This window comes from Octopus bimaculoides, chromosome 28 (genome assembly GCF_046866305.1).
Source record: "Octopus bimaculoides isolate indiv1 chromosome 28, ASM4686630v1, whole genome shotgun sequence".
In the NCBI taxonomy this organism is placed as follows: domain Eukaryota; kingdom Metazoa; phylum Mollusca; class Cephalopoda; order Octopoda; family Octopodidae; genus Octopus; species Octopus bimaculoides.
In genome coordinates, this window is record NC_142955.1 from 23,622,711 (window position 1) to 23,635,210 (window position 12,500).

A 12,500-nucleotide genomic window follows, 5' to 3' on the forward strand; every position below is an offset into this window, starting at 1 on the left:
TTACTTTTTATGATTTGAAGGAGGAAATGCTTGAGACGTGCAGACCTGGTCAGCCAATCAGAGAACTTACTGGAATCAACACCTTGTAAATTGTGATACGGCTAAAGTTCACAAGAGAACATGTACAACCTGTGGGAAGGTATGCTGTTCGGTTGGGGGACTGAAAAGGCATGTCAAAGGACTTCATGCTGTGGCACTTGTTCCTTCTGCCAGCCAGCAGATTTGCAAATCTTTGGTTGGGCTCAAGAGTCAGACGAACGAAAGCGCTAATACATGAAAATGGAGATATAATAAAATAAAAAAAGTTTTTTCCAAAGTTCTGACGATTTTTTTTCAATATATATACATTCGAAACGCCAGTGTTATGATGGTGGCAGCTGATGAAGGAAATGTTCTCTATGCGGCATGTGTATTTTCTGTACTCCGTTTATCATTTTGTCCATGTTTTTTTGCAACGTCCTGTACCCAGATATGCATCTATATATACATGTAGATGTAGGTATGTACATACATGTACGTGTATATGCATATACTCATTTATTATTTGTATTATATATATATATATAACGGTATAGATGTGTTAAAGTCGGAGATTACCAATTGTAATGATTAATGTTTTTGTGTTGTGTAGTCGATGTGTCACTAATTGTAACGATAAGTATTATTTACTAATTGTAACAGGTTATAAGATGAACGAGGAAGAGTGATCGAAATTTCTATAGAAATATTTATTTACCGTTACTCTAATAAATGCCATACCACAACGGGTAGATTAGTGTAATAGTATAACAGTTTGTACGTAAAGCATGCAAGATAAAGAAAGTTGATTTTGGCCTGTATATGTATGTACACTTTCTCATAGTAGTATATATATAGATAAAGATAGGGTAATGTTACCGAGAAGAGGATGCGAGCTAGTGATAGTTATAGAGTCGGGGGAAGTTTTGTCTCATAGTTGGCTGGTTGTAAACTTCTGTCTCCTTTTGGTCGTTTTGTCTTTAGGTGGCTGCCTGCTTGTGACTATATCTGTTGATGACCGTTCCCTAACTAATTGAGTTGTCACTAGTTACTTTGCTCTGTGTCCCCAAGTGACTACTAATTGTTTGGCTTGGGGTCTCCTGTTTTTATAGCTATCTAGAAGGATAGATATATTACTGAGAACAATGGATTTAGCTGGCGGTCTTGTTATCTCTATTCTAGATTTTGATGGAGTAGAAGAGGTTAGAAAGGGTCAAGTGGTGAAGACATTGTTTCGGCCTAGCTAAAGGCATCTGGAAAATATTAAACTGCTGTCAGATCACAACCATTGTTCCACCATGGGAAAAGTTCTGACGCAGTGTTAATTTAAATTTGGGTGTAGTGGATCGAATCCACTTCATGCCTGCAAGATTCACTACATATACATATATATATAATGTTGTCAGCCTAAGACATGTTTGTTATCTCCCTTGGGATAACATTGGTTATCTCCCTTGCATTTATCCTCTTGCCTCCTTCTTTACTAACGTCTCTTGTTTAAACGGACAAACGGGTTATGTTTTCAGCTTGATAAATGACGAAATAATTTATTATTTCGACCTGGGAACCCTGTGTAGCCGTGTTTAATAAAAATTGAGATTTTTAAAAATCATAACATTGTCTTTACTCTCCTAGCTGATTGAGTGCTTTTTTACTTGTTGAAGCATTCCCATATAATTCATATATACTCACACACACACATATAGTTATACACACACACGCACACACACACACACACACACACATATATATGGAGGCGTGTGGTCTGGTGCAGCCTTTTGGCTTGCCAGTCCTCAGTCAAAACGTCCAACCCATGCCAACATGGAAAGCGGACATTAAATGATGATGATGATGATATATATATATAAATTCTCTCATGTAGAGCTGCACTCTAATATCTCTCTTTCTCTCTTTTTCTCTCTCCACAGGACGGCACCATATTCCTTCATTGGCGCCGGGTTGCTGACGAAGCCAAAGATTATCCCTTTGCCAGGTTCAACAAGGTAAATAACTGATTCCTTCCGTTTACGAAACAAGAGGTGGTGGTCATATTTTGTTGTACTTTCTGCTTTCTTACATACAGCTTGCAGGCGTGGCTGTGTGGTAAGAGATTTGCTCCCCAACCACATGGGTTTGGGTTCAGTCTCACTGTGTGGAGGCACATGACTTAGTGGTTACGGTGTCAGCATTATAATCGTAAGATTATGGTTTCAATTCCTGGACTGGGCAACACATTGTGTTCTTGAGCAAGACACTTCATTTCACATTGCTCCAGTCCACTCAACTGGCATAAATGAGTTACCCTGCTACGGAATATGAGTGACAGCTGTATTTCCTGTAATCTATTGTAACATACTTTATTCTTTAACCTCACTCAGATTCAACTCAATGTCTGCTCTATTCTCATGTATTTCCAATCTCTGATTTTTACAGACGGTGGATGTACCAACGTACTCTGACCTGGAGTACCAACAACACCTTCATGACGACAGCTGGACGAGGCACGAGACCGACCACCTGTTTGACCTGTGCCGGAGGTTTGATCTCCGCTTCATTGTCATTCACGACCGGTGGGATCGCAGTAAATACCCGAACAGAAGTGTGGAGGACATCAAGGAACGATACTACAACATATGTAACACACTGGTCAAGGTAACTATACGTGTGTATGTGTGTGTCTGTGTGTCCCTCTCTTTTCTTTCTCACAAGCATATATAGATGTATCTGTCTCTCCCCACTGAAAGAAGCCTGTTGTGTGTGTGTGTATGTGTGTGTATTGTTGTGTATGTGTTTGTCACCCCCCCCATCACCACTTGACACCTGGTGTTGGTGTGTTTACATCCACATAACTGAGCGGTTTTGGAAAAAAGACCGATAGAATAAGTACTAGGCTTTAAAAATGAATAACTCCTGGGGTTGATTTGTTCAATTAAAACTCTTCAAGGCAGTGCTTCAGCATGGCCACAGTCAAATGATTGAAGTTAGTAAAAGAATATAAAAATAAAAGAATATATACCTGCTACTCTTTGTTTTACAGGTGAGAGCCACCCAAGGCCCAGAACCCAAAATTTGGGTCTTTGATGCCAGTCATGAAAGAAAACGGAAGTTACAGTTGATCAAGTTGTTTAACCGAACTCCTAAATTGGTGAGTAGAATGAGCCAAATACAAGCATGGATATATTCTGTTGTTATTACCTCCGCCATAGCAAAAGCAGAGGTGTTGTTTTCAGTGATGTTTGTTTGTTTGTCCATGTATAAGATATCTCAAGAACCGCTGGATGGATTTGGATGAAACTTTCAGAGATGTTTGGCCTCATGACTGACACGAACTGATTAAATTTTGGGATCGATCCGGTACTGGGCAAGGATTCTGGATTATTTTCCCTGTTTTTTTACTTAATTTTTGAGAGCGGTCAGGTTCATTTTTAGTATTCTCGTTTGTGAGAGCAATCGAGTTTATTTCAGATATTCTCATTTTAAAAATCATCTCCAGCTAATTATTAAGTGAACGTCGGTGATGCTTTGGCGGAGGTTTGCACTCTCTGAGTGTTCTTGTTGTTACTGTTTAAGTTCAGGTCAGGCCTGTTTCAACAAATCTGTAATTAACCGTTTAGCATTCATATTATTCTGTTAAACATAATGTTTATTTATTTACATTTATTGAAGTAATCATGCATTGTCTCATTGAAAATAGGCAAGCTTTTAAACATATCAAATATAAGGTATACCAGGCTATACTGCTTCTTCCCTGCTGTATGGGGCTGAAATGTGGACAGTCTATAAAGGTCAAGGAGACAAGTTACATGCACATATGATGAGCCAGTGGTGACACATTATGAATATCACTCTCTTTGACAAGATTAGCAATGAAGAGATCCTATCTCTCTACCTGTCCACCTATCTATCAATCTATCTGTCTGTCTGTCTGTCTGTCTATCTATCTGTCTATCTATCTATCTATCTATCTATCTATATATCTATCGATCTATCTATATATCTATCTATCTCTGTCTATCTATCTTTCTCTCCATCCACCAATCTGTCCACCTGTCTCTGTCTGTCCGGCCACTCATCCATGCATCCATTCATCCATCTATTTGTCTGTCTGTTTATTTGCCAGTCTGTCCATCCATTTATTTCCCCGTCTGTCTATCCATCCATCTACCTACCTGTCTATCTAGCTATAAACTCATCCACACACACACACACACTCACAAACACACACATCCATCCATCCACCCAGTACACCTGTCTCTCTCTCTCTCTCTCTCTCTCTCTCTCTCTCTCTCTCTCTCTCTCTCTCTCTCTCTCTCCCTAACTAACCCATCCATCAAGACTGTCTCTCACTACCCACCTCTTCCGTCTCTTTTAATGACAGGTCGAGGAGGAGGAACACCTGATTGCTGAACTGAAGAAGATCGAACTCCGTAAGAAGGAACGCGAGAAAAAGACGCAGGATCTGCAGAAGTTGATAACTGCTGCCGACAGCAACATAGACAACCGCCGTGTAGAGAGAAAGACCACAAAGAAGAAGGTCTATCAACAGCAGAAACTCAAGGAAGGCAGCCTCTCTACTGTACGTTCATTCACTTGATTATCATTATTTTCTTAAGTGGTGGTCACGGTTGACTCTTTTAAGTTTACTGTAATGTCTCTCTTTGTAATGTAGCTAATTAATAATTAACTGGCAGAATCATTAACTGTGCTGGATAAAAATGTTTACTTTTTTTACTATTTACTTGTTTCAGTCGTTTGACTGCGGGCCATGCTGGGGCACCGCCTTTTAGTCGAGCAAATCAACCCCAGGACTTATTCTTTTTAAGCTTAGTACTTATTCTTTCGGTCTCTTTTGCCGAACTGCTAAGTCACGGGCACGTAAACACACCAGCAACGGTTGTCAAGCGACATTGGGGGCGGGGTGGGGGGGGGACAAACACAAACACATATATATATATATATATATATATATATATACATATACATATATATACGACGGGCTTCTTTCAGTTTCCGTCTACCAAATCCGCTCACAGACTGACTGGTACATGCCAGGGTGGAACATGGCTGTTAAATGATGATGATGATGATGATGATGATGGTTATGGTGTTGATGATGATGAATATGATGGTGATGATGATTATGGTGATAACAATGATGATGATGATTATGGTGATGATGATGATGATGATGATGGTGGTGATGATGACGATGATGATGAATATGAAGATGGTAATTATGGTGATGATGATGATGATGAATATGATGGTGATGATGATTATGGTGATAACAATGATGATGATGATTATGGTGATGATGATGATGATGATGATGGTGGTGATGATGACGATGATGATGAATATGAAGATGGTAATTATGGTGATGATGATGATGATGAATATGATGGTGATGATGATTATGGTGATAACAATGATGATGATGATTATGGTGATGATGATGATGATGATGATGGTGGTGATGATGACGATGATGATGAATATGAAGATGGTAATTATGGTGATGATGATGATGATGAATATGATGGTGATGATGATTATGGTGATAACAATGATGATGATGATTATGGTGATGACGGTGATGATGATGGTGGTGGTCATGATGATCAATACATAAGATGGTTAGACAGTGATAGATAGATAGATGGATTGCTTATCAATCCTGTCCATATATGGGCGCAGGAGCGGCTGTGTGGTAAGTCGCTTGCAGGTGTTGGAGATGGACAAATGGTGTGGATAAGCAGCAGGGGCTTGTTCGAGGAGAAATTGAGGATTTTGTGTTGGTTCCTTAATTGTTTGTATTGTATGAGTTCAATGTTTGCTATTTATTTATTTCGTTGTGTTTGGTTTTTTTCATAGACGACCCCTGAAACCGGTGGAATCAAGTTCCCTGATTACAAACAGTCTGGAGTGACTCTGCGCAGCCAAAGGGTAAGTTGGAGGGGAACGGAGAGGAGAAGGGGGAGAAGGGAAAAAAGAGGGAGAGGGAAGAAGGAACGAAATAGGGAGGGAGAGAGAAAGAGAGAGGGGGAAAGAGAGAAGGAGAGAAAGGGAGTGGGGGGGGGAGAGAAGAGAAAGAGAGTAATAAAGATGAGAGAGATGAAAAAGGTAAGGGAGAGAGTAATGAAGGAAGAAAGAAAGAGTAAGGAAATAATAGAGAGAGAGTGTGAGAAAGAATGATAGAATGAGAGATATAGGATGGAATAGACATTTGCCTTGTGGTCATGAGGTCATGTGTTAGTGTCAGCAGTCTGAAATCCCTTGCAAATGAGAATGTCTTTTAGTGTAACCTTGGATTGGATCTGGACGTCTGTATGGAGAACCTATCCCATGCCATACTTGTAGTTGAGAGGTCTGGCCTTGTCATACACTAATGTCATACTGCCTGGAGAGTCAAAGACCCAGCATTACCTACAAGAGTCTGTGGAATACACAGCCAATTTTACTCTATAATTCTCTGGGCGAGTAGTTATTGTGAGTGCATTTAGATACACACACATGTGTATATGCACACACACACATAGGTATATATATATGTGGCTGTGTGGTAAGTAGCTTGCTTACCAACCACATGGTTCAGGGTTCAGTCCCACTGCGTGGCACCTTGGGCAAGTGTCTTCTACTATAGCCTCGGGCTGATCAAAGCCTTGTGAGTGGATTTGGTAGACGGAAACTGAAAGAAGCCCGTCATATATATGTATATATATATATATATATATATATATATATATATATATGTATGTGTGTGTATATGTTTGTGTGTCTGTGTTTGTCCCCCCCCCCCCCAACATCGCTTGACAACCGATGCTGGTGTGTTTACGTCCCTGTAACTTAGCGGTTTGGCAAAAGAGAGACCGATAGAATAAGTACTAGGCTTACAAAGAATAAGTCCTAGGATCGACTTGCTCGACTATAAAGGCAGTGCTCCAGCATGGCCCCAGTCAAATGACTGAAACAAGTAAAAGAGTATATATACATACACACACAAACTCAAGCATGGCTGTGCGGTTAACAAATTTGTTTCATAACCACATGGTTCTAGGTTCAGTCCCATTGCGTGGCACCTTGGGCAAGTGTCTTCTACTATAGCCTCGGGCCGACCAAAGCCTTGTGAGTGGATTTGGTAGACGGAAACTGAGAGAATTCCACTGGGAAATTATTATTTCTCTTGGAAATTGGTGTGGAATGGTGACGGGACAGGCGTCCAGCAGTGGGAGACTCTGCCCTTTTGTACTCTCTTTGTAGTCTGACCCTTGCAAACATGGATGATAATACACACACACACACGCATACACATTTGAGCTTGACCATTACCGTTGCCAGTACCGCCGGACTGGCCCTTGTGCCAGTGGTACATAAAAGCACCCACTACACTCTCGGAGTGGTTGGCGTTAGGAAGGGCATCCAGCTGTAGAAACTCTGCCAAATCAGATTGGAGCCTGGTGTAGCCATCTGGTTCGCCAGTCCCCCAGTCAAATCGTCCAACCCATGCTAGCATGGAAAGCGGACGTTAAACGATGATGATGATGATGATACACACAAGATGGGATGGTTATAGTATGATTGGTTAAACCTCAGTAAATCACCACCATGCACCATCCACCATCACCGCACACACACACACACACACACACACACACACATACTCAAGGTGGGATGGTCAATCAGCTAGATTGTCTAGCTAAACAACAATTAATCACCACCACCCACCATTGCTGCACATGCATACAAATACACACACACACACACACACACGCACACGCACACACACACACACACACGCACACACACACACACACACATACACACACAACACCACAACCACCATCACCATGCACACACCACCACCACCACCACCACACACCATGCCATCATCATCACCATCATCAACACTTTCATATAATATACTCTCATTTCTCTCTCTCTCTCTCTCTCTTCCTCAGATGAAACTACCAGCATCCATTGGTCAGAAGAAGATGAAGGCCATCGAACAAGTCTTGGAAGAACTTGGAATTGGTAAGTTCTTTGTCTCAACACGTTAGGGCTGCGATCCCCCAAACCTTTGTGCACCACAAGCCAGTTTAATGCAAAACAATTTTTTACCATGAAGTGCTTAATAGGTAGCAAGCTGGCAGAAACGTTAGCACGCCGGGCGAAATGCTTAGCGGTATTTCGTCTGCCACTGCGTTCTGAGTTCAAATTCCGCCGAGGTCGACTTTGCCTTTCATCCTTTCGGGGTCGATAAATTAAGTACCAGTTACGCACTGGGGTCGATATAATCGACTTAATGCGTTTGTCTGTCCTTGTTTGTCCCCTCTGTGTGTAGCCCCTTGTGGGCAGTAAAGAAATAGGTATTTTGCCTGACTTTACGTTCTGAGTTCAAATTCCGCCGAGGTTGACTTTGCCTTTCATCCTTTCAGGGTCGATAAATTAAGTACCAGTTGTGTAGTGGGGTCGATCTAATTGTCTGGCCCGCTCCCTCAAAATTTAAGGCCTTGTGCCTAGAGTAGAAAAGAATATACAACTTAACTATTTGATATATGATGCATGTTTATTACACATATAATACATATATATAATACATATATATTACATGTATATTATATATATATTATGTATCATCATCATCATCATTTAGCATCTGCTTTCCATGCTGGCATGGGTTAGACAGTTCGACTGGAACTAGTACGCTGGAGAGTTCCCAGTTTGATTTGGCAGGATTTGTATGGCCGGATGCCCTTCCTAATGCCAATATACCAAGCATTACACACTGCTGAGGAGAGCTCAGCTCAGGTGGGCAGGCCACATTTTGTTTGAATGCCTGATACATGACTCAGACACAAGTCACTACATTCACACACACACATGTACACATGTATACATCTATATCTACGATCTGCATACATAAACACATTCTACAATACAACCACGCACCCCCTCATAGTCTCTATTCTCATCTCTCAACAGAATACAACCCGATGGCAACTGAGGAGATTGTTCAGCACTTTAACGAGCTTCGTCAAGACATCGTACTGCTTTACGAACTGAAGTTGGCTTTGGCTAATTGCGAATATGAACTACAGACTTTGAGACACCAGTTTGAGAGTCTTACACCTGCTGGAAAGGTGAGTACAATGTTGCTGTTGTTGTTGTTGTTGTTGTTGTCGTTGTCGCTATTGTCGTCTAGTCCTGGGTTGGGCTTAATCAAACATACATAAAGACAGTTGGGTGCAATTTTAGAGAGATTTGGCTGCTATTTCTACCAGGTCTAGCTACCATGTAGAGGTCTCTTTCATTGGTTCATGCGTACATATATACATACATATGATAGCAGGGTGTGATTTGAGTGAAATATGGCTGCTTTTTCAACCAGGTCTATCTACTGTGTTAGTGGAGGTGCAATGGCCCGGTGGTTAGGGCAGCGGACTCGCGGTCATGGGATCGCGGTTTCGATTCCCAGACCGGGCGTTGTGAGTGTTTATTGAACGAAAACACCTAAAGCTCCACGAGACTCCGGCAGAGGGTTGGTGGCAAACCCTGCTGTACTCTTCCACCACAACTTTCTCTCACTCTTTCTTCCTGTTTCTGTTGTGCCTGTAATTCAAAGGGGTCAGCCTTGTCACACTCTGTGTCACGCTGAATATCCCCCGAGAACTACGTTAAGGGTACACGTGTCTGTGGAGTGCTCAGCCACTTGCACGTTAATTTCACGAGCAGGCTGTTCCGTTGATCGGATCAACTGGAACCCTCGACGTCGTAAGCGACGGAGTGCCAACGATCTACTGTGTGGACTAGCAGTCCTCAGTCACTTTTCAACCATGTACCCATTTGATTCCAATGTTACTCTGGTGGATCCTTATACCCATTCGATCTTTAAAAAAAAAATCCTATATCATCATGATCCTCATTTAACATCTATTGTCCATACTGGCACAGGCTGGACGGTTTGACCTGGGCTGGCAAACTGAGGGGCTGAACCAGATTCCAGTCTGATTTTACACAGTTTCTATAGCTGGATGTCCTTTTTAACACCAATCACTCTCAGAGTGTAATGGGTGCCTTTATGTGTCACCAGCACAAGTGCCAGTCGCGTGACACCAGTATCTACTGCAACTATGATTTCAGTTGGCTTGATGGGTCTTCTTCTCAAACACAGCATAATGCCAAAGGTTTCGGTCACTTGTCATTGCCTCCATGAGGCCCAACATTAGAAAGGTACTCGTTACGCCACACTAGCATTGGCCACATTGCCTCTGTGAGGCCCAGCACTTGAAAGGTGCTTCTTACATACCAGTTACGGTGACTATTTCACTTGGCTAGATGGGTCTTCTCAAGCACAGCATATTACCAAAGGCCTCAGTCACTAGTCATTGCCTCTGTGAGGCACAATACTCAAGAGGTGCTTTTTATGTGCCACCTGCAAGAATGCTAGTTACACGACACTGGCATCGGCCACATCGCTTGTATGAGGCCCAACACTCGAAAGGTGCTTTTTACGTGCCACCGGCACAGGTGCCAGTTGTCTGACACCAGCATTGGCCATGACTATAATTTCACTTTGATGGGTCTTCTTCTCAACCATGGTATATTGCCAAAGGTTTTGGTCATTTGTCATTGCCTCTGTGAGGCCCAATACTTCTACAGGGTGTCCACAAAGTCTGGGTGCACAGAGTGAATAAAATCATAACATAAACAATTAAATAAAAGAAATAATAATTTCTTAAAGTATGTGTTAATTCCCATGTGGGTACATGGAGTAAATAAAATCATAACATAAAGAATTAGATATAAGAAATAATAATTTCTTGAAGTATGTGTTAATCCCCATGTGGGTACATGGAGTAAATAAAATCATAACGTAAAGAATTAGATATAAGAAATAATGATTTCTTAAAATATGTGTTAATCCCCATGTACCCAGACTTTGTGGACACCCTGTAGAAGTATAACTTATTAATTGCAGATAAAATTGTGACAATAAAACCTTATGTGGACCCCTTAGGGCCATACTGACCCCTTTGGGAACCACTGATGTGGATGTGCCGTTACCCTAGTATGTTGTGACTTATAAAAACTTGTTACTAATACCTTTGCAATTTCTTTTATGCTTCAGAGAAAGCGCAAATCTCTTGTGGAACAATCAAACACAGTAAAGAAAGTGAAACAGAAGGTCTGAGACGACTCCGGCACCACCAGGGGGAGCTGCAGTCTTCTTGTGTATATATGCATACCTGTACAGACATGCACACACTGATATATATATATATATATATATATATAAACATATACATATATATATATATATATATCTGTATATGTATACATATATATATATATATATATATATATATATATATATATGTATGTATGTATATTGGCATATGTGTAGCTGTCTCTTTGCATTTATGTAGGTTTATATGTATGTATGTGTGTGTTTTTATACATATATATGTACATGTATGTAGATATATATATATATATACATACATATATATATATATATATATATATATATATATATATACATACATGTATATATATGTATGTATATATATATATATATATATATATATATATATACATACATGTATATATATGTATGTATATATATATATATATATATATATATATATATATATATACATACATACATGTATATATATATATGTATGTATATATATATATATATATATATATATATATATATATATATATATATACATACATACATGTATATATATGTATGTATATATATATATATATATATATGTATGTATATATATATATATATGTATGTATATACTACACACATATATATCATACAAACATACAATTTCATGTGAAATATGTAGATATAAGATATATATATAACAGAAAAAATTTCTTGTTTACAAGCATATATATATATATATATATATATGTAGGTATATATATATATATATATATGTAGGTATATATATATATATATGTAGGTATATATATATATATATATATATATATATGTAGGTATATATATATATATATATATATATATATATATATATATATTATTACAAACATATACTATATATTACATATATATATGTATATAACGTGTGTGTGTGTGTGTGTGTATATATATATATATACAATCATGTATACGTATGTGTAAATGTTTTTATTTGTAATTATGTGTGTTTAGAGATTCTTGAGTGAAAGAAGGTCTAGTGGTCTATCCAGGATGTAGATAATAAAAACTTGAGTTTTGCATCCACTTGAAACACGTTTTACAAATTGTAAAAGGTAAAATAAATTTAAAATTATCAAAAAAAAACATGTAATAAAAAATTTTTTTTCAAAACATTTTTTTCGTTATTTATGAAGACCTTGATTGGTATTGGTGGTGGTGGTCATGGTCGAGATGGTGGTGGTGGTGGTAGTGATGTTGATGGTGGTTATGATCTGTTTCTGAGACCAGCTCAGGGCTG

General features: G+C 39.3%; 1 protein-coding gene across 1 annotated transcript in view; it reads left to right on the plus strand.

Annotated features, from left to right (window-relative positions):
• Positions 1–11,331, plus strand: part of LOC106873705 (DNA methyltransferase 1-associated protein 1) — a 19,269-nt gene extending 7,938 nt beyond the window's left edge. The window contains exons 5-12 of the mRNA XM_089343972.1: positions 1,947–2,021; positions 2,452–2,670; positions 3,056–3,163; positions 4,397–4,594; positions 5,893–5,964; positions 7,977–8,049; positions 9,001–9,158; positions 11,147–11,331. Coding sequence (XP_089200098.1) covers positions 1,947–2,021; positions 2,452–2,670; positions 3,056–3,163; positions 4,397–4,594; positions 5,893–5,964; positions 7,977–8,049; positions 9,001–9,158; positions 11,147–11,209 — 966 coding nt within the window. The 3' untranslated portion in view covers positions 11,210–11,331. The remainder of the gene's footprint in view (positions 1–1,946; positions 2,022–2,451; positions 2,671–3,055; positions 3,164–4,396; positions 4,595–5,892; positions 5,965–7,976; positions 8,050–9,000; positions 9,159–11,146) is intronic.
• Positions 11,332–12,500: the final 1,169 nt, after the last annotated feature.